The sequence below is a fragment of the Scyliorhinus torazame genome, chromosome 13, assembly GCF_047496885.1.
Source record: "Scyliorhinus torazame isolate Kashiwa2021f chromosome 13, sScyTor2.1, whole genome shotgun sequence".
Taxonomy (NCBI): Eukaryota; Metazoa; Chordata; class Chondrichthyes; order Carcharhiniformes; family Scyliorhinidae; genus Scyliorhinus; species Scyliorhinus torazame.
In genome coordinates this window covers 21837631-21861335 of record NC_092719.1, presented here as the reverse complement: position 1 = coordinate 21861335, position 23705 = coordinate 21837631, and the positions used below count along the sequence as shown (strand labels likewise).

The window sequence follows — 23705 nt, the reverse complement described above, 5'->3', positions numbered from 1 at the left end:
CTAGACTCTTGTACGCGGCCCCGGTGGCAAGCGTTGTTACAAACAGGCAAAGATCGGGATACTTTCGATTACATAGGGGTACAAGACAAGGGTGGCCCCTGTCCCCATTACTGTTTGCGTTGGCAATTGAACCATTGGCCATAGCGCTGAGGGACTCTAAGAAGTGGAGGGGGGTGCTTAGAGGGGGAGATGAACATCGAGTGTCACTATATGCAGACGATTTGCTGCTATATGTGGCGGACCCGGTAGAGGGGATGCCAGAGGTGATGCAGATACTCAGGGAGTTTGGAGAGTTCTCGGGATACAAATTAAATATGGGAAAGAGCAAACATTTTGTGATGCACCCCGGGGAACAGGGCAGGGGGATAGATGCTCTGCCGCTGAGGAGAGTAGCAAGGAATTTTCGATACCTGGGGATTCAGGTGGCCAGGAACTGGGGAACCCTACATAAACTTAACCTGACGCGATTGGTAGAGCAGATGGAGGAGGACTTTAAGAGGTGGGATATGGTGCCCCTGTCATTGGCGGGCAGAGTACAGGCAGTTAAAATGGTGGTCCTCCCGAGGTTCCTTTTCGTGTTTCAGTGCCTCCCCATCCTGATTACAAAGGCCTTCTTCAAAAAAATGGACAGGAGCATTCTGAGCTTCGTGTGGGCGGGAAAGACCCCGAGGGTAAAGAGGGGGTTCCTGCAGCGCAGTAGGGACAGAGGGGGATTGGCACTGCCGAGTCTGAGTGACTACTATTGGGCCGCCAATGTGTCAATGGTCTGTAAGTGGATGAGGGAAGAAGAAGGTGCGGCGTGGAAAAGGTTGGAGATGGCGTCCTGTAAGGGAACGAGCCTAAAAGCGCTGGCGACGGCGCCGCTACCGTTCTCCCCGAAAAGGTACACCACAAACCCAGTGGTGGTGGCGACCTTGAAGATCTGGGGGCAGTGGAGACGACATAGGGGAGTGACGAGTGCCTCGGTGTGGTCCCCGGTAAGGAATAACCACAGGTTCGTCCCAGGGAGGATAGATGGGGGATTTCAATGTTGGCAGCGAGCAGGAATTAGGAAGCTGAAGGACCTGTTTGTGGACGGGACGTTTGCGAGTTTGGGAGCATTGGAAGAAAAATATAAGTTGCCACCAGGGAATGCTTTCCGATACATGCAAGTGAGGGCATTTACGAGGCAACAGGTGAGGGAATTTCCGCGGCTCCCGACGCAAGGGGTCCAGGATAGAGTGATTTCGGGGGCATGGGTTGGAGAAGGTAAAGTGTCCGAAATATACAGGAAGATGAGAGACGAGGGGGAGGCGATGGTAGAGGAGCTGAAGGGAAAATGGGAAGAGGAGCTGGGGGAAGAGATTTGAGGAGGGGCTGTGGGCAGATGTCCTAAGTAGAGTAAATTCCTCGTCCTCGTGTGCCAGGCTTAGCCTGATTCAATTTAAGGTTCTACACAGAGCGCATATGACGGGAGCAAGACTGAGCAGGTTTTTTGGGGTGGAAGACAGGCGTGGGAGGTGCTCGGGAAGCTCGGCGAACCACACTCACATGCTCTGGTCGTGTCCTGCACTGCATGAGTTCTGGGAAGGTGTGGCAAGAGTGATCTCAAAGGTGGTGGGGGTCCGGGTCAAACCAAGCTGGGGGTTGGCTATATTTGGGGTTGCAGAAGAACCGGGAGTGCAGGAGGCGAAAGAGGCCGACGTTCTGGCCTTTGCGTCCCTCGTAGCCTGGCGAAGGATTCTACTTATGTGGAAAGAAGCGAAGCCCCCGGGCGTGGAGGCCTGGATAAACGACATGGCAGGGTTCATAAGACTGGAACAAATAAAATATGCGTTAAGAGGATTGGCTCAGGGGTTCACCAGGCGGTGGCAACCGTTCCTTGACTATTGCGCGGAACGATAATGGAAAAACAGAAAAGACAGCAGCAGCAACCCAGGGGGGAGGGGAGGATTATTCCGTGTTCTTGTTTTTTCTTAGTTAGTTGTTGATATTGGCCTTTTGTTTGTTTCTTTTTCCATCTGTTGTTAGTTTAATATATTATTTAAATAACGTTTAATGTATATTCCTTTATTAAGTTGTAAAAACGGAAAATCTTTGTTTGAAAAACTTCAATAAAATATATTTTTTTAAGAAAACACAAATGTAGAAAAAAATATATATAAGCAGCCACTAGTTTTTAAACAGATGCATATTGTCTACTGTCCATAGCATTTTTTTAAAAAATTGTACCGTTTTCCAGGGCGACTACCAGGTGCAAGCTTCATGCTCCATATTAAACCCATCGGCTCCTGGCCCATATAAGTACCTCCATGGGACTGGTCTCTGGTGACTGAACAATACAATTAAGTAACATTTACAATAAGAAACATTTCTAACTAGATTAAAAGCTAGATACTGAATACCGTTAATATGAAAGATAGAGCTTCCTCATAGTGCTGGATTACCAGGACAAGCTAAGCCACACTCCTTTTTAATGGCACTCGCTACTATATTCTGGTAAGTGTTCACTAACATACTGAAAAGCTATGACTATCTGAATGAATGGCGAGTGAATGTATAGGTGGGTATAGGATGGGTGGGGTAAGTAGGTGCGGCAGCAAATGGGTACGGCAATAGGTGGCTAGGGTGGTGAGGTTGGATTGGGTCAGGTGAAGTAGGACTGTCAGCAGAGATGGGCGGTAGGGTGATTAGGGGAGGAGGGAGTCAGGTTGTGCGGTTAGATCGGGTTGGGGGCGGAGTTTGGGCGGGCGGTCGAATGGTACAGTTGCATCAAGTGGGATGGGGGAAGGAATCGGGTGACCAGGAGGTGCCAGTGTGGGCGATTTTGGATGCCAGTTGTGTAGTTACGCAGGAGGTAGTCTAGGATTTTTCTGTCTAACATTTCCTGGCTAACTATTCAGGTAAGTAATTGAGAACTATCCAAAGTCTCCGACTCTAAATCAGAGTTGAAGATTTTTTCAGAGGGTCCCAGGGAGCAGGGGAAGTGTCCATCAGATGTTCAAACTTCTGGGCAATTCCTATGGAGTCAGTGCGTTGGGACCTCCAAGGGGTCACGTAGCCCATCTTGCAGGGTAGGCCCAGACTCCAAGGATCTGTAGTCCGGATGATCTGGACCATTATGCAGAAAAAGCCTGCCAGCAAGAATTAACTAACAGAACGACAGACAAATGGTTTGTACTTTTCGAAAACTTTTTCTTTTTGTTTAAAATTCCCAATTCATTTTTTTTCCAATTAAGAGGCAATTTAGTGTGGCCATTCCACCTGCCCTGCACATCTTTGGGTTATGGGGGTGAGACCCACGCAGACACGGGGAAAATGTGCAAACTCCACACGGACATTGATCCGGGACCGAATCAGAGTCCACGGCGTCATGAGGCAGCAGTGCTAACCACTGCGCCACCCCTGTACTTTTCTAAAACATAGGGCATACATCAAATATTTAAAAAATATAACACTGAGATGGCCGGTGTCGGGAGGAGCGGTGTCATAGATGGCACCAACCCACCTGTCCTTGAGGATTAAAGCTCTCCCCAGTATTTCAATAGCATGGAATTACTTTGTAAAAGTAGCACAGTGTAACTTGATTGTACAAACCTCGAACAATCCCTTCTGAATCACTGGCATAGTGGCCGTATGCCTCCCACCAATCAGCATCCTCAGACAGCAGCTTTGATTGCAATGTCACACGTTGGCTGGGCACTAAATGTACAACTTCAAGCTGGACTTGCTCATCGATAAGGCCTCTTGTTGGCTCTGCTCTGATTATGGGTGCCACACTGTGATTGTATCTTTTCATAGCACCTAGATTTTTTTTAAAGTGTCCACAACCTAGTGTGGAATGGAAACAAATTTAAGTTACACATCTCCTGATGTACAAGATGGGTTCAGCTAAATAAAATGAATCAGAACAATTCAACTCTCACAAACAGAACTCAATCTTGTGGAATGATAATATGCTGGTTTTGCAATGGAGCAATCAGCCACAACAATTTAGATTTATATAACACACATGTAATTAAAACATCCCAATGTGCCTTGGATGAGCTTTATGAAACAAAACTTGACACCAAGCCACATAAGGAGATATTAGTTCAGGTGACCAAAAATGTGATGAAAGATGTAGGTTTTAAAGAGTGTTTTAAAGAACATGAGAGATAAAGAGAAACAGAGCAGTTTAGGGAGGGACTTCCAGAGCTCAGACCCAGACAGGTAAAGGCATGATCACCAAAGTGGAGCAATTAAAAAAATGGATGCAGAAAATTAGAGGGGTGCAGAGAGTCGTAGGAGAAATGGAGAGGGATAAGCTACAAATGGATTTGGAAGCAAGGATAAGTGTCTAATGGAACTATCTCCTGGAGGTACCGTTTGGGTTTGGACCAGGATTCACCTCATGAGTGGAACCGCTGTATTGCGCTCCCAAGGCGAGCTTACGGACAAACGCCACCAGCTATGGATATTTCCAGCTGCACTGAAGCACAAGGCAGTGTTGCCCCTTATCCCCGCTGCTATTTGCCCTGGCACTCGAGCCATGGTCATCGCCCTCAGGTCGGCAAAGGGGTGGAGAGGCATCCAGACGAGATACAGAGAGTCCAGAGGATTACTTTATGCAGATAACCTGCTCCTCTACATCTCAAAATCCCTAGCCAGCATGGGAGGAATAGCAGACCTCCTGGGGAGTTTGGAACCTTTTCAGGCTCCAAACTTAGAATGAACAAGAGCAAAATGTTTCCCGTACACCAGCCGGGAGAAACATGGGGGCTAGCCCTCCCAAACTTCCAGTCTACCACTGGGAAGCCACCGCAGAGAGTGTACGAGGCTGGGTCAAAGACCCGGGAGAAAATTGACAAATGGTACATCGACAAACAGTGATGGCTTACAGTGCGGAACAAGGGGCCAAACAAAGCAAATACATGGGCCGGGATTCTCTGATCCCACGCCGGGTCGGAGAATCGCCGGGGGCGCGCATGAATCCTGCCACGCTGACGCCGGGCCAAAAGCGTCTCCCCCCCTTGGCGATTCTCCGCGCTCGACGGGCCGAGCGCCTGCCGAGTTCCGCCGGCGTCGTTTGCGTATGGTCCTACCCGGCGGGGTCTGGCTGCAGGGGCCGTCCTGGTTGGGGGGGGGGGAAAGAGAGAGAGAGAGGTGGGAGCTGATTCCGGGGAGGTCTCCATGATGGCCAGGCCCGCGATCGGCAACCGATCGGCAGGCAGACGGGCTAATTCCGGGGGCGCCTATGTTTCTCCGCGCTGGGCCCCTGTAGGGCTCTGCCATATTGCCCGGGGGCCAGCGCGGAGACAGCCGTGGCGCGCATGCGTGGATCCTCGCCGGCCGAGGTGGACCGGCTTTCGGCGGCGGTGCAGCGCACAGCACTCCGCGCCGTTCTAGCCCCCTAGGAAGAAGTGAATGCCTGGGCCTGGAGGCCCGTTGACGCTGGCGTCGCTCGTGCCAGTTTTGACGCCGGCGTCAACAGTTGGCCAGGATTTCGGAGAATGCCGGCCATGAATGTGTCCGTCCGTCCCCTGACGACCAGGCTACTCCCTGCTGGACAGACTTTTGACTGCAGCTGAACTCGGGGACGGTAACTGTACTGACATGTGTGGACAAGTATTTAAGGAAACAACGTTACCACTGGATGAGACAAGGGAAAAATGTGGGAAAGGACTCGACTTGGAATTTGGGGGGGGGGTGGGGGGAGAAAGAGAGAGAAGAGACTCTGGATGGAGGCACTGCACAGGACAACCTTTACCTGCTCATGTGCAGAGATGAGAAGTTGGTGCACAGGGCGCACTTGACCAGAAAACCTATGAGCAGGTTCTTTCTGGAGGTGAAGGACAAATGCAAACGGTGCCAGGGAGGCCTGGCCAACGATGCCTACATGTTCTGCTCATGTCCCAAACTTGTCGGGTACTGGACCACCTTTTTCTAGGCCATGTCCGAGGTTGTGGGGGTGAGGGTGGAGCAGTTTTCGGGTTATCAGAACAGCCAGAACTCCCAGTCAGAATGCGGAGAAGGGCTGACGCCCTAGCCTTTGCCGCTCTGATCACCCGCAGGAGAATCCTGCTCGGCTAGAGATCAGCATTGCCGCCTGAGCATGCAGACTGGCTGTCCAATCTAACCAAACTCCTCAAATTGGAAAAACTAATTCACCATCAGAGGATCGGAAGAGGGCTTCCAGAACACCTGGAAGCAATTTCCCAAACTGTTCGAGGACCTGTTCGTAGCCAGCAACCAATGAGGGAAGGTGGGTGGAGCGGAGAGGACTGAAACAGACAAAGAATGAAAAACAGAGAAACAGAGAGGGGGACAGGAACATGGGGGAGGAGAATGAATCAGAGAAGCACAAGGGGAGGAAACAACCCAGCACACAGGGGAAACGGGGCTGGAGGCCCAAAAGGGCATCGTAGAGAGGAGAAAAACCCAGGAAGGATGTCCAAAACAACAGCTAGGAGGGCACATCTGGGTGAACGCAAACAAGCCTCTGCTAAGTTTTCACACCAGGGAGCCACACATAATAGCTGAACGGGGCGACCGACCACCGGGGGCCTAAAGCAAACAGGACCCCTCCCCAAACCTGTACATATGTTCTCAAGTTATATATAACAAAGTATGTTAATTCCCAATTCACATTTTAATAATAATCTTTAGTGTCACAATTAGGCTTATATTAATGATGTAATGAAGTTACTGTGGAAATCCCCTAGACACCACACTCCGGCGCCTGTTTGGGTATCCCAAGGGAGAATTCAGAATATCCAAATCACCGAACAGCACGTTTTTCGGGACTTTGTGGGAGGAAACCGGAGCTCCCACAGGAAACCCACATAGACACTGGGAGGACGTGCAGACTCGGCACAGACAGCGACCCAAACCAGGAATCGAACCTGGGACCCTGCCGCTGCGAAGCAACAGTGCTAACCACTGTATAGGGGCTGTTTAGCACAGGGCTAAATCGCTGGCTTTGAAAGCAGACCAAGGCAGGCCAGCAGCACGGTTCGATTCCCGTAACAGCCTCCCCGAACACGCGCCGGAATTTGGCGACTAGGGGCTTTTCACAGTAACTTCATTTGAAGCCTACTTGTGACAATAAGTGATTTTCATTTCATTCATTTCATTTCATTTCATACTGTGTATGGTACATTCTCAATGGATCCCTTTTATTTTTTATTTCTTGTTCTTTCCTTATGTGTGGTAAATGCTGGTGTACCAATGTTGTTACCAGCCAAATGTAAATAACCATTAAAAACACTCATTAAAAAATATATATAATCTAGTACAGAACCAGATTCTGAAAACTCCAAGGTTGAAGGTGATCCTAAGAAAGTGGAGTCCGAATCTAATAGTAATAACAGTGATGAAGATTCACACGAGAGTTCTATATCCTGTTTTTGTTCAGAATATGAAAATATTATAAACAACTTCAACCAAATAGACTCGTCACTAACTGATCTCGCACAGATGGCAAAGATAGCAAGTAATTTGTCCAAAGCTAGGAAAGAGAGCAACTCGGAAGAAGGAAGAGAATCTAACTTTTCTAAAAGTAATTTGTTACAGTCCCTTGCAGTAAACCCATTGCTATCCATGTGCAAATATTTCCCAGAGCATGCCTGTTTGAAGGAATAATAATGTCACATCAGCTTTTTAGGACAGCAATGACGGTAAAGTGACACCAAGCAAACGGCAGATTAACCCATATCCTTTTAAAGGCCCATAGTTTCTCTCCAAGGTAAAGGAAGCAAAATAGCAAAGGAGATTAAATAATTAGTGATCAATTCCTTTTGGAATTCTTTTGTTAACATCCATTAACAAAAGACAGAAAGTTCGTAGAACCAACAGAAAGTTCATGGAACCAACAGAAAGTTCATGGAACCAGCGATGTGTTAATCTCGGATTCGGAAAGTAAAGAAGAAAAGTTGGAACCTAGAAAGCACAAATTGTATAAGGTTGTATTACTAAATGGAGATAAAAGCTGTGATTACAAAGATTCCGATGAAGGTAAAAGCTGTAAAATAAAGAATGGTACCTATAAAACCATCCAACTCTGCGAAGAGCGTACCCTCAGATTTACTTGTCCCTGAAGGTAACCATGTTTTTCTGTATTCGTTCATGGGATGTGGACGTCGCTGGCTGAGCTAGCATTTGTTGCCCATCCCTGAGGGCATTTAACCACATTGCTGTGGGTCTGGAGTCACATGTAGGCCAGACCAGGTAAGGATGGCAGATTTCTTTCTCTAAACGACATCAATAAACCAGATGGGTTTTTACGACAATCGACAATGGTTTCATGGTCACCTGAAGACTTCTAATTCCAGATTTTCTAAATGGAATTCAAATCCCACTATCTGTCCGTGGGATTCGAGCCCAGGTCCCAGAGCATTACCCTGGATCTCTGGATTACTAGAACAGTGACAATACCACTGCGCCACTGCCTCCCCCACTGTGAAGGAAAAGAGAGAATGTAAAGCTGGAGGGGTTGAAGAATGTTTATTGATTAAAAACAAACCAAATAATTCCCTCAGTATTGACAATACAGCTTGTAGTTTGGCTGCAGAAGATCCTTAAAATTTGAATAAACATTCAAAGACTGGCTTCATTACCGAGAGATAGAAAGGCAGAAGAAACGTAGTCAGGGGGTTCTCTCTAATTTGAACCGTCAGAAACCGGAAATACATTGCTTTTGACTTTGAAGAAGAGAATAAAAACAAGGCAATGTTTGAAGATATCAGAGGGGGTTCCAAAACCAAAGATGCAAACCTATCTTAAGAAGAACAAAGGAGATATCTCATATTGAAAGAATATAGACAGTTGGAAACACCAGGGTGTACTCAGTTAACTAATCATGATGTAGACATAAGAAACTCTGAACCAATAAAGCCACATCTGTCAGGACTGAAACCATGGAGACTGGGTCAGTTAGAGAATGAAATACAATGCATGTTATGTGCAAAAACAAGTGAAAACGCTCTGGCCCACAGAACACCAAGTAGAATTTGGGAGATTGAAGACCATGTTAGTGGGCGAACCAGTGCTGGCAGACTTTACAGACCATTTAAAGTGGCCACAGATGCCAGTGACCTGGGGGTAGAGACAGTGCTACTAATTTTTCAGCACTTTGAAGTATATGTCCAACATAACAATAAACAAAGCTTAGTTTATACAAACCATAATCCTCTTGCACTTATAGAGAGGTTTAAAACCAGGACTGCAAGATTATTCCATTTGAGTTTATTATTACAACAGATCGATGTGAAAATTGTACATATTCCCGGAAAGAATAATATGATTGCAGAAGCTTTGTCACGAGTTTATGGGCTGACCAGTTACCAATGTAGAGACTGGGAAGGGAACTTGTATAATGGGAATGGAAGGATGGATATGCGTTTGTGATTTGTGTCTTGCATACCTCTTAATGAAATGTCCATGCCCTGACGTTTCATTCCTTTTAGGGAGGGAGGTATGTAAGGGCCTTTCCAGATAATTCCCCTATTTCCCTTTTCTCTATTTTTTGCTGTTATCATTTTCATCCATGCATGCTTAAGTGGCATGTATCTTTAAGTCAAGCAGCAGAGAGACTGAGGAATTCAAAAAGTGGCAACATAGTACACTCTGCGAGCTTGCACTTGCATACCACCTCCAACAGGATACTCCTGCTCACCAAATGCCCGGAACACCAGCTTGTCATCATCAACACACTGTTGCATCAAAAAGACAAGTTCAAGACTTCCTGGAGTCATTCGCGATCAAAGAACTGGCACATGATCAACTTTGGCTTCGTCCGATCTCAAGACCAAAAGGATGCCCTCATCACTACTGCGATGACCAGTGCAAATTACTGCTGGACAGACCACTGGCTTATCCGCTCCTCTATGTGCATCAAATTCTATCCGAAGAAACAGATGATGAAGAAAAAGCTCAGAAAACAGATCAGTGTTGAGCGGCTTCAAGAGCCAAAGACTCTACTGAATTTCAAACAATGTCATCTTCAAAATCTCCCAAGTGTCCATTCTAATCGAGGTGAGAAAAACTAGAACGAGCTGAAGACAACCATCACCTCAAGCGGAGAAGAAACCATTGCTACAAGACAAGGAAAAACCAAGACTGGTGCCGAGAATAACCACACCATCCAAAACCTCACCAACAAGAGGAGGAAAACTCTCCATGACATAACCAGCCAGGCAAAGAAAAGAGCTCAATCTGCCATGCAGTACTTGGGGTGCCGCTCAAGCAGGTGCTTTAACCTGGTTGGTATAGAGTGCTGTTGGAGCGGCACTCATTCAGGCGAGTGGAGAGTATTCCATCACTCTCCTGACTTGTGCTTTGTAGATGGTGCACAGGCTTCAGAGAGTGAAAAGAAAAATTACTCACCACAGAATTTCCAGCCTCTTGACCTGCTCTTGTAGCCAGTGTTTATACGGTTGGTCCAGTTAAGTTTCTGGTGAATGGTACTTCCCAGGATGTTGATGGTGGGAGATTTAGTGATGGTGATGCATTGAATGTCAAGGAGAGGTGGTTGCATTCTCTCTTGTTGAAGATAGTCATTACCCATGACCAGGCACGGTTGTTGCTTGCCGCTTAACAGTTTAAATCGGAATGGTGTCCAGCCCTTACTGCATGCAGAAATGGACTGTTCCATATTTGAGAAGTTGTGAATGGTACTGAATACTGTGCAATCATCAGGAAACATCCCCACTTCTGAACTAGTGTTGGAGGGAATCTCTGAAGATAGTTGTGCCAAGGGGAACTCCTGCAGCAAATGCTGATGCTGAGTTGATGAGCTTTAAACAACCACAACCATCTTTTTTCTTGCTAAATATGATTCCAACCATTGGAGAGTTTTCCTCCAATTCCCATTGACTTCAATTTTGCTTGCACTCCTTAATGCCAAAAACAGTCACTCTCAACTCACATCTCAAATTCAGCTCTTTCCTCCATGTTTGGACCAAGGCTATTGGGGTGCTTTTCCTGTTGTGCAGTTGTGCCAGAAAGGAATACATAACTGTTGCAATGCATACATTTGTTCCTTAAATATTAGCCACTGCCTATTCACTGTAATTTCTTTCAATGAAGTTCCCAATTTTCGTAGCGAACTCACACCTCATACCTTTGTAGTTTCCTGTGTTTAGATTTAAGACCCTAGTTTCAGATCGGACTTCTTCATTTTCCAAACTAATTAAGAATTCTATCATGTTACAGTCACTGTTCCCTGAAGGACCCCGCAAAACAAGAGTTTTAAGTAACCCTTTCAATTTGCACAATACCAAATTTAGAATAGCATATTCCCCAGTTGCTTCCTCAACATATTGGTCTAAAAAATCTTTCACATGCTCAGGAATTCATTCAACCACAGTATTATTGATAATCTGGTTTGCCCGATCTCGATATAGATTAAAGTCACCCATGATTACTGTAGAAACCTTGTTACATGCATCTCGAGTTTTCTGTTTAATGCCTGTCCCTTCTTTACCACTACTGTCTGGAGGCCTATAGACAACTCCCACTAATGTTTTCTGTCCCTTGTTGCTTCTTCGCTCCACCCAGACTGAGCCAATATCCTCTCACTATTGTAATGATGTCATGGTTGCGTTGTGATTCACCGACTGACCACTAGGAGTCTCATGAGTATACAAGTTAATGTTAGAGTCAGGTGACCCCTCAGCTGGAGGAAGCTGAAGAGCGAGGTTGCTTGTGCTTGACATTACTTTTTTTTATTTTTAAAATTTTTTTTTTTTATATTTTATTGAAAATTTTTGGCCAACCATCACAGTACATTGTGTATCCTTTACACAGTAATATAACAATATAAATAACAATGGCCAGTTTTATAAACAAGAAATAAATAATATATAAACAAAAACAAAACTAAATGGCAACTGCCTTGTCCCAGATACATATTCTCCAAAAATATGTTTTAACAGTCCAATATACAATTATCTATAACAACAACCTATACATATTATACTTATATATTAACATCCCTGAGAATCCCTCTGGTTCCTCCCCGCCCCCCCCCCCCCCGGGCTGCTGCTGCTGTCTTCTTCTTTTCCATTCCCTCTATCTTTCTGTGAGGTATTCGACGAACGGTTGCCACCGCCTGGTGAACCCTTGAGCCGATCCCCTTAGGACGAACTTAATCCGTTCCAGCTTTATAAACCCTGCCATGTCATTTATCCAGGTCTCCACACCCGGGGGCTTGGCTTCCTTCCACATCAACAGTATCCTGCGCCGGGCTACTAGGGACGCAAAGGCCAAAACATCAGCCTCTTTCGCCTCCTGCACTCCCGGCTCTTCTGCAACCCCAAATATAGCCAACCCCCAGCTTGGTTCGACCTGGACCCCCACTACCTTCGAAAGCACCTTTGTCACCCCCACCCAAAACCCCTGTAGTGCCGGACATGACCAGAACATGTGGGTATGATTCGCTGGGCTTTTCGAGCATCTCGCACACCTATCCTCTACTCCAAAAAATTTGCTAAGCCGTGTTCCAGTCATATGCACCCTGTGTAACACCTTAAATTGTATCAGGCTTAGCCTGGCACACGAGGACGATGAGTTTACCCTACTTAAGGCATCAGCCCACAGCCCCTCCTCAATCTCCTCCCCCAGCTCTTCTTCCCATTTCCCTTTCAGCTCGTCTACCATAATCTCCCCATATATGTCTAACACCTTACCGTCCCCCACCCATGTCTTTGAGATCACTCTGTCCTGCACCTCCTGCGTCGGGAGCTGCGGGAATTCCCTCACCTGTTGCCTCGTAAAAGCCCTCAGTTGCATATACCGGAATGCATTCCCTTGGGGCAACCCATATTTTTCGGTCAGCGCTCCCAGACTTGCAAACGTCCCATCTACAAACAGATCTCTCAATTGTGTTACTCCTGCTCTTTGCCATGTTCCAAATCCCCCATCCATTCTCCCCGGAGCAAACCTATGATTATTTCTTATCGGGGACCACACCGAGCCTCCCGTCTTTCCCCTATGCCGTCTCCATTGCCCCCAAATTTTCAGAGTAGCCACCACCACCGGGCTTGTGGTGTGTTTCTTCGGTGAGAACGGCAACGGCGCTGTCACCATGGCTTGTAGGCAAGTCCCCCTACAGGACGCCTTCTCCAATCTCTTCCATGCTGCTCCCTCCTCTTCTCCCATCCACTTACATACCATTGAGATGTTGGCGGCCCAGTAGTACTCACTCAGGCTCGGTAGCGCCAGCCCCCCACTATCCCTACTACGCTGCAAAAATCCCTTCCTCACTCTCGGGGTCTTCCCGGCCCACACAAAACTCATGATACTCTTCTCAATCCTTTTGAAAAAAGCCTTCGTGATCACCACCGGGAGGCACTGAAACACAAAGAGGAATCTCGGGAGGATCACCATTTTAACCGCTTGTACCCTCCCTGCCAGTGACAGGGATACCATGTCCCATCTCTTGAAGTCCTCCTCCATCTGTTCCACCAACCACGTTAAGTTTAACCTATGCAATGTACCCCAATTCTTGGCTATCTGGATCCCCAAGTAGCGAAAGTCCCTTGTTACCTTCCTCAGCGGTAAGTCCTCTATTTCTCTGCTCTGCTCCCCTGGATGCACCACAAACAGCTCACTTTTCCCCATGTTCAGCTTATATCCTGAAAATTCTCCAAACTCCCCAAGTATCCGCATTATCTCTGGCATCCCCTCCGCCGGGTCCGCCACATACACCAATAAATCGTCCGCTAAAGAGATACCCGGTGTTCCTCTCCTCCCCTGAGTACTCCCCTCCACTTCCTGGAACCCCTCAATGCTATTGCCAGGGGCTCAATCGCCAGTGCAAACAATAATGGGGACAGAGGACATCCCTGCCTCGTCCCTCTATGGAGTCGAAAATACGCAGACCCCCGTCCATTCGTGACCACGCTCGCCATCGGGGCCCTATACAGCAGCTGTACCCATCTAATATACTCATCTCCAAAGCCAAATCTCCTCAACACCTCCCACAAATAATCCCACTCCACTCTATCAAATGCTTTCTCGGCATCCATCGCCACCACTATCTCCGCTTCCCCCTCTGGCGGGGGCATCATCATTACCCCTAGCAGCCTCCGTATATTCATATTCAGCTGTCTCCCCTTCACAAACCCAGTTTGGTCCTCATGGACTACCCCCGGGACACAATCCTCTACCCTCATTGCCATTACCTTGGCCAGAATCTTAGCGTCTACATTTAGGGGGGAAATAGGTCTATAGGACCCGCATTGCAGCGGGTCTTTTTCCTTCTTTAGGAGAAGCGATATCGTTGCCTCCGACATAGTCGGGGGCAGCTGTCCCCTTTCCTTCGCCTCATTAAAGGTTCTCATCAGTATCGGGGCAAGCAAGTCCACATATTTCCGGTAAAATTCGACTGGAAATCCATCCGGTCCCGGAGCCTTCCCCGCCTGCATACTCCTAATTCCTTTCACTGCTTCCTCTATCTCGATCTGTGCTCCCAGTTCCACCCTCTCCTGCTCCTCCACCTTAGGAAATTCCAGCCGGTCCAGGAAGCACATCATTCTCTCCTTCCCATCCGGGGGCCGAGCTTCGTATAATCTTTTATAGAATGCCTTGAACACTCCATTCACTCTCTCCGCTCCCCGCTCTATCTCTCCTTCCTCATCCCTCACTCCCCCTATTTCCCTCGCTGCTCCCCTTTTCCTCAATTGATGGGCCAGCAACCTGCTCGCCTTCTCCCCATACTCATACTGTACACCCTGTGCCTTCCTCCACTGTGCTTCTGCAGTACCCGTTGTCAGCAAGTCAAATTCTACGTGTAACCTTTGCCTTTCCCTATACAGTCCCTCCTCCGGTGCCTCCGCATATTGCCTGTCCACCCTCAGAAGTTCTTGCAGCAATCGCTCCCGTTCCCTACTCTCCTGCTTTCCTTTATGTGCCCTTATTGATATCAGCTCCCCTCTAACCACTGCCTTCAGCGCCTCCCAGACCACTCCCACCTGGACCTCCCCGTTATCATTGAGTTCCAAGTATTTTTCAATGCACCCCCTCACCCTTAGACACACCCCTTCATCTGCCATTAGTCCCATGTCCATTCTCCAGGGTGGACGCCCTTCTGTTTCCTCCCCTATCTCCAAGTCTACCCAATGTGGAGCGTGATCCGAAATGGCTATAGCCGTATACTCCGTCCCCCTCACCTTCGGGATCAACGCCCTTCCCAAAACAAAAAAGTCTATTCGCGAATAAACTTTGTGGACATAGGAGAAAAACGAAAACTCCTTACTCCTAGGTCTGCTAAATCTCCACGGGTCTACTCCTCCCATCTGCTCCATAAAATCTTTAAGCACCTTGGCTGCAGCCGGCCTCCTTCCAGTCCTGGATCTCGACCTGTCCAGCCCTGGCTCCAGCACCGTATTAAAATCTCCCCCCATTACCAACTTTCCCACCTCTAGGTCCGGGATGCGTCCTAGCATGCGCCTCATAAAATTGGCATCATCCCAGTTCGGGGCATATACGTTTACCAAGACCACCGCCTCCCCCTGTAATTTGCCACTGACCATCACGTATCTGCCCCCGCTATCCGCCACTATGGTCTTTGCCTCAAACATAACCCGCTTCCCCACTAGTATAGCCACCCCCCTGTTTTTCGCATCTAGCCCCGAATGAAACACCTGCCCCACCCATCCTATGCGTAGTCTAACCTGGTCTATAAGTTTCAAGTGCGTCTCTTGTAACATAACCACGTCTGCCTTAAGTTTCTTAAGGTGTGCGAGTACTCATGCCCTCTTTATCGGCCCATTCAGCCCTCTCACATTCCACGTGATCAACCGGGTTGGGGGGCTTTTTACCCCCCCCCCCCTTGTCGATTAGCCATCCCCTTTTCCAGCTCCTCACCCGGTTCCCACGCAGCTGTGTCCCCCCCCAGGCGGTGCCCCCCCGCCCACCCCACCCCATTCCGGCTCCCCCCTCTCCCCAGCAGCAGCAACCCAGTAACGCCCCCCTCCCACCCCCCCCGCTAGATCCCCCACTAGCGTAGTTACACCCCCCATGTTGCTCCCAGAAGTCAGCAAACTCTGGCCGACCTCGGCTCCCCCCCGTGACCTCGGCTCGCACCGTGCGACGCCCCCTCCTTCCTGCTTCCCTATTCCCGCCATGATTATCATAGCGCGGGAACAAATCCCACGCTTCCCTTTTGGCCCCGCCCCCCCATGGCCAACGCCCCATCTCCTCCACCTCCCTTCCTCCCTCCACCACCACCTGTGGAAGAGAGAAAAGTTACCGCATCGCAGGATTAATAACATAAAACTCATCTTTCCCCCCCTTTTTCCCCCCTCTTCGCCCCCCATACTCGCCCCACCACTTTGTTTCAAACGTTCTTTTTTAATAACCCGCTTATTCCAGTTTTTCTTCCACAATATAACTCCATGCCTCATCCGCCGTCTCAAAGTAGTGGTGCCTCCCTTGATATATGACCCACAGTCTTGCCGGTTGCAGCATTCCAAATTTTATCTTCTTTTTGTGAAGCACCGCCTTGGCCCGATTAAAGCTCGCCCTCCTTCTCGCCACCTCCGCACTCCAGTCTTGATATACGCGGATCACCGCGTTCTCCCACCTACTGCTCCGAGTTTTCTTTGCCCATCTAAGGACCATCTCTTTGTCCTTAAAACGGAGGAATCTCACCACTATGGCTCTAGGAATTTCTCCTGCTCTCGGTCCTCGCGCCATTACTCGGTATGCTCCCTCCACCTCTAGCGGACCCGCCGGGGCCTCCGCTCCCATTAACGAGTGCAGCATCGTGCTCACATATGCCCCGACGTCTGCTCCTTCTGCACCTTCAGGAAGACCAAGAATCCTTAAATTATTCCTCCTCGCGTTATTCTCCAGCACCTCCAGTCTTTCCACACATCGTTTATGGTGTGCCTCGTGCATCTCCGTCTTCACCACCAGGCCCTGTATATCGTCCTCGTTCTCGGCAGCCTTTGCCTTCACGACCCGAAGCTCCCGCTCCTGGGTCTTTTGCTCATCCTTTAGCCCTTCGATCGCCTGTAATATCGGGGCCAACAGCTCCTTCTTCATTTCCTTTTTAAGTTCTTCCACGCAACATTTCAAAAACTCTTGTTGTTCAGGGCCCCATGTTAAACTGCCACCTTCCGTCGCCATCTTGGTTCTTGCTTGCCTTCCTTGCCGCTGCTCCAAAGGATCCACTGCAATCTGGCCACTTCCCTCTCCTTTTTCCATCCGTTTCCAGGGGGGATTCCCTTCTGGTTTACCGCACAGTGCTTCTAGCCGTTAAAATTGCCGTTGGGGCTCTTATTAAGAGCCCAAAAGTCCGTTCCACCGGGAGCTGCCGAAACGTGCGACTTAGCTGGTCATCGCCGCACCCGGAAGTTCGTGCTTGACATTACTGTTATTCATCTATTGTTTTGTATATAGTTTACCCACAGTTAATGTTAATAAATCGTTTATAGCTCTAGCGACAAGTGTTCTTGTAATATAAATCAAGCCATCCGACAAGAACATCACAATTATTGCACTGATTTTATCTTTTTAAATGTTTTTATTAAGGCATTTATATACACACATCAAACACAACCAAAAAGAGAACAAACAGAAATTCCTTATAACAAATAAATAACCAACACCCCCGCCCCCCACCCTCCCTGCTGTTACCCTTCACCAACTCGGCCTCCTTTTTAAAAAAACCCAACCACTCCCCCTCCCCCTGCTGACTTAACTATCCTGCAAGAAATCCATAAACGGTTTCCATCTCCGGGCAAACCCCGCCACAGACCCTCTCATGGCGAACTTAATTTTTTCCAACCTGAGGAACTCTGCGAGATCGCTCACCTACACCCCCAGGTTCGGCGGCCCCAGGTCCCTCCATCCCAACAAGATCCGTCTCTGGACTACCAAAGAGTCAACGACTAAAGTGTCGGCCTCTCTCACCCGGGTGTTCCGACACTCTCAAAAATTGCCACTTCTGAACTCGGGACCACCTTCACCCTCAGCACCTCAGACAGCGAACCTCTGCCAGAATTCCTCCAGTTTTGGACAGGCCCAAAGCATGTGGGCATGGTTCGCAGGCCCCCCTGCACACTGCCCAAACCCATCCTCCACCCCCTCATAAAATATGCTCATTCTGGCCACTGTCATATGCACCCTGTGAACGCCTTTAAATTGGATGAGGCTAAGTCTAGCTCACAAAGAGGATGCATTCACCCTTCTCAGAGCCTCTTCCTCCCATAGCCCAGCCTCCATCACCCTCCCAGATCTTCCTCCCACTTAACTTCTCCTAACGGGGCGCCCTCCTAGTCCATTAACTCTTTATAAATCCCCGACACTCTGCCCTCACCATCCCCTGGTTTCAACACCACTTTGTCCTGCAACCTCGGGGGCAGCAGGTCTGGAACGGACGGCATCTGTTTCCACACATAGTCTCAAACCTCTAAGTACCGGAACCCATTCCTGCTGGCCAGCTCATGTTCCTCTACCAACCCCTCCAAGCTCGAGAAGCTGCCCCCACAAACATGTCCCCAAACTTCTGAATCCCCGCCCGCCGCCTTCCCCGTAACCACGGATCTAGCCCCCTGGAACAAACCTGTGGTTCCCATTAATCGCAGCACAAACGGATCACCCTTCTAGCCTAATGTGCTGCCGCCACTGTCCCCACACCATCAGGGCTGACACCACTATCAGACTTGTGGAGTACCTGGCCGGCGAGAACGGCAGAGGCGCCGTCAACAGTGCTAAGCTAGTGCCCATCTGCATATAGCGAGACCCCCCCCCCCCACACTATCCCCTGCCAACCCTTTGACGCTCTAAGCGCCATTGCCAGTGGCTCTATCGCGGAGTTCATGGGCCAGCATCCTTACTAGCCTTCTCTCCGTAATCATACACCGCCCCTCTGGCCCTCCGCAACTGCCCTACTGCCTTCCCGTGGACACCAGCCTGAACTCCATCCGGAGCTTCTGCCTCTGTTTCAACAATCCTGCCTCTGGGTCACCGAATACGTCCTTTGCACCCACAGAATTTCATCTACTAGCCTTGCCAAGTCTGCTCATTCTTCCTTCTCCCGATGCACCCGGATCGATAAGAACTACCCCCTAACCACTGCCTTGAGCGTCTCCCATTGCGTGGCGGCCGAAACCTACCCTGTGTCATTGAGTTCCACCTACCCCCGAATGGCAGCCCTTACCGGCTCACATACCTCCAGCAACCCAACTTCTAGCCTCCTGGGTCCGGGTCCGGGTCCACCCCCCACTCCGCTCCATGAATCCCTTCAACTCCCTCGCCTCCGCCAGCACCCTCCCCGACCTCGGGGTTGCCCAGTCCAACCTTGGATCAATGACCAGTGTTAAAGTCCCCCCCGCCACAATCAGTCGGTGCGAGTCCAGGTCCGGAATCGTCCCTAACACTCGCCTCATAAACTCCACATAATCCCAATTTGGGGCATAGACATTTACCAGGACCACAGGCATTCCCTCTAGCTTCCCGGTCACCATCAGTAGCCTCCCCCTCCCGAATCAGCTACAATATTCCCCACCACTAACCCCACACGTTTATTTACCAGCACCGCCACCCTCCACGTCTTCATGTTTAATCCCGAATGGAAGACTTTCCCTACCCACCCTTTCCTTAATCATGTCTGACCCCCGATCTTCAAATGTGTTTCTTGTAAAAAGGCCACATTCACCTTTAAGCTCCTCAGGTGTGCAAAAACACGGGACCGTTTAACCGGCCCATTCAGCCCCCTCGCGTTCCATGTGACCAGCTTGGTCAGAAGGCATCCCGCCCCCTCCCCTGTCGATCAATCATACCCCTTCATAGGGCAGCCCCAATCCCGCACCCTTCCAGGCCCACCCTCAAGATGTCCACCGTCACCACTCCTTTCCATGCTACACCCCAGCAACAGCACGTTTGTCTGCAACGCCTCCTTCCCTTAAACAAAACTACCCCATCCCCCTCAGCTACACTAACCACCTGCTTACCCCCTCCTCTCTCCCTCCCCTCCGCTGGTGCCATAACTACATTCAGTACCCTCCTAATGTTCAAAAAGAGCTGCCTCCCTTTCACAAACCCCACCTGATCCGGTTAACGAGTTGTGGCCAATGCCCTCAACCCTGACCCCCTGCACAGACTCTTCTCCATTCTAATCCACTGGGCCCCCTTCCCACTCCCTGAATCCCATGCCACCTGCACCCCCCTGTATCTAAAGTGGGTCGCCGCCGTACGGAATGGCAGCCCCTCCCCACACCCGGTCAGGACACCACAAAATATTTGCTTTTGTCCAAATTTAGCTTATACCCTGAAAAAGACCGACACTCCAAGCAGCTCCAGTATACCACCCGTTGACGCACTCAGTTCCGACACATACAATAACAAATCATCTGCCTGCAAAGATACCCTATGCTACACCTCCCACCACCATCCCCCCTCCCCACCCCACCCCCGCATTATCACTTTCTATACCCCCAAACTCCTCGCACTATCCCCTTCCATACCCCTGAACTCCTCAACGCGATGGCTAAAGGCTCAACCACAAGCGCAAACAACAGGGGCACATAGGGCATCCCTGCCTGGTCCCTCGGTGCAGAGCAAAATACCCCAAATGCAAACTATTCATGCGGACACTTGCCCTCGGCTCCCTGTATAATAATCTTACTCACTCCACAAATCGCAGCTCAATCCCAAACCGCTCCAAATCTGCCATCAAATTCCCCCACTCTACCAGGTCAAACACCTTCTCGGCGTCCAATTCCACCATCACCTCGGTCATCCTCCCCTCCGCTGGTGCCGTAACTACATTCAATACCCTCCTAATGTTCAAAAAGAGCTGCCTCCCTTTCACAAATCCCGTCTGATCTTCCTCTATCTCCTTTGGTACGCACTCAAGATGGCGCCGGAGCGAGGGGACTCTCTGCGAGCTCTCCCAAACAGAACCACTTTTTACTTAACTTATACTCGTTCTAATCTTTTAAAAATTAATTCCAAAACTAACATTATTACCAGCCTCTCTCTTTTATCTTCTCTTGCAGGCTTGAACATCCTCCGAGGCCCTTGGGGACCTCCGCGACCTGGAAGAAGATCGGGCCCAAACCGGAAGTGAAGCCCCGACCTCGATTTGGAGCCGACATGGACCTCGGAGCTCCAAACCCGGCCTAACGACCAACGCCAGCACCCGGATCGCCTTGCCCAGTTCCCGGAGCTCCCGACCCGACCCCTGACGGCAAGACCCGGCCCAACGCGACCCCGAGAGACCTGCCCAGCGACCCGACCCGGAGAGGCCCGCCCAACAACCCAACCTACCTGGTGATGGAAGAAAGAAATATCCACGTGGAGGCCCGACTGGGCCTACTTCAAGATCCGACCCCAGGAGCGCCCAGGGAGGGAACAGACCACGGGACCCAGCCCAACCTGCTCAGGAAGCCCCTGCCCACGACCCAAGACCCCCAAAACGGCAGAGACCCCGCGCGAGGACCCGAACGCGCTGCAAGGTATTCCCGCGCCCGCAGAACGCCGGGACTGATCCGGATTGCAAACATGCCCCCCTAGCAATCCCTCTACCTCAACCAGTGCCCGGCACCCTGCCAGACACGACCCCAGAAACGTAAACAGCGCCCTGGTCCCCGCCAGCGCCCCAGAACCCGCCAGCGCCCTGGACCCCGGCAGACGCGACCACCTACCTTCCACAAGAGCCGACATCTGCCATCGGATCCCAGGATCATCCAGCTGCAGCCACCGACCAAGGAAGCGAGGGAAACACGGCGGTCTGCAGGTTAGACTGAAGCAACGCGGTTTCAAGACCCCTCTCCCCAGCATACTCCAGGCAAACGTCCAAGCGATCGAAAACAAGCTGGATGAATTTAACGCCAGACTTACCTCTCAGAGGGAACTAAGAGACTGCTGTGTGCTCTGTTCCACAGAGACATGGCTCACCCCCGCCTCACCGGACTGTGCCATTAAACCTGAAGGCTTCTCAATTCACCGGGCGGACCACTCGGCATCATCAGGCAAAGCGAAGGGTGGAGGGGTGTGCCTCCTCATCAACTCCTCCTGGTGCTTGGATGTGGCGACCCTAGCGACCTATTGCTCCCCAGACCTGGAATACCTGACCGTGAAGTGCCGCCCATATTATCTTCCACGTGAGTTCGCTTCAGCCATTATCACAGCGGTCTACATCCCACCCCAGGCAGAAGTGAGGAAGGCGCTGGACGAACTATACACAGTTATAAACAACTACGAAACAGACTACCCGGAGGCCTTGTTCAACATGGCCGGAGACTTCAACAGGGCCAACCTCAAGAGTGTACTGCCAAAATTCCACCAGCACATCTCCTGTCCCACCAGCACTCTTGACCACTGCTACTCAAAAATCAAGAGCGCCTACCGTTCCATCACCTGACCGCACTTTGGGAAATCATGACCATAAGACGGTGCTCCTTCTCCCGGCATACAAGCAGAAACTCAAGCGGGAGAATCCAGCTAAGAAAGTTGTGCAGTGCTGGTCCGAGGAGAGAGAAGAGCTCTTACGTGACTGCTTAGAGACTGTGGACTGGTCCATATTTAAGAACTCAGCGACCAATTTAAATGAGTATGCCACCACCGTCACAGATTTCATCAGCAAATGTGTGGACGACTGCGTGCCAAAGAAAGCAATATGTGCGTTCTCCAACCGGAAACCATGGCTCAATCGTGAGATTGACTCCCTACTGAAGGACAGATCTGAGGCATTCAAGACAGACGATCCTGACCTATACAAGAAATCCAGGTACGACCTCCGCAAAGCCATCCGAAATGCCAAGAGAGAATATCAAACCAAGCTAGAGTCACAGACAGACTCTCGGCGGTTGTGGCAAGGACTAAACAACATAACGGGCTACAAAGCGAAGCCGAACAGTATCTCTGGCAGCAGCGCACCCCTCCCCAATGAACTCAATGCATTCTATGCTCGGTTCGAGCAGGTAACCAACAATCCGCCGTCGAGTGCCCCAGCAGCCCATAATTCACCCAAACCCACCATCACAGCTTCCAAAGTCAGATTGGCCTTCCTGAAAGTGAACCCTCGGAAGGCGACAGGCCCGGACGGGATCCCTGGTCGTGCACTCAGAGCCTGCGCGGGCCAGCTGGCAGAGGTATTCGTAGACATCTTTAACCTGTCCCTACTCCACTCCGAGGTCCCCACCTGCTTCAAGAAGACCACCATCATACCGGTACCAAAGAAGAACCAAGCAACGTGCCTCAATGACTACCGTCCAGTGGCCCTGACTTCAGTCGTAATGAAGTGCTTCGAGAGGTTGATCATGCAGCGCATCACCTCCATACTCCCAGAACGCCTTGATCCACTGCAATTCGCATACCGCTGGAACCGGTCCACATCAGACGCCATTTTCCTGGCCCTACACTCATCCCTAGAGCATCTTGAAAACAAGGACTCCTACATCAGACTCCTATTTATTGACTACAGCTCCGCCTTCAACACCATAATCCCAGCCAAGCTCCTATCAAAGCTCTAAAACTTAGGACTTGGCTCCCCACTCTGCAACTGGATCCTCGATTTTCTGACCAACAGACCACAATCAATAAGAATGAACAACAACACCTCCTCCACAATAGTCTTCAACACCGGGGCCCCGCAAGGCTGCATACTTAGCCCCCTACTCTACCCCCTGTACACACACGACTGCGTGGCAAAACTTGGTTCCAACTCCATCTCCAAGTTTGCTGACGATACGACCATAGTGGGCCGGATCTCGAATAACGATGAGTCCGAA

At 49.9% G+C, this 23705-nt stretch overlaps 1 protein-coding gene across 4 annotated transcripts in view; it reads right to left on the bottom strand.

The window, feature by feature from the left end:
* The window catches only part of LOC140387887 (peroxisomal succinyl-coenzyme A thioesterase-like), a 118760-nt gene that overhangs the window by 55628 nt on the left and 39427 nt on the right, over positions 1-23705 (bottom strand). For 3 of the 4 annotated variants that reach the window (XM_072471174.1, XM_072471177.1, XM_072471176.1), the window contains 2 exons: positions 3577-3810; positions 2212-2311 (listed from right to left, as the gene is read on the bottom strand). In XM_072471174.1, coding sequence (XP_072327275.1) covers positions 2212-2311; positions 3577-3810 — 334 coding nt within the window. Of the gene's footprint in view, positions 1-2211; positions 2312-3576; positions 3811-8002; positions 8103-23705 lie in introns of those variants that run through there. The other variant, XM_072471175.1, reaches the window with a different exon arrangement.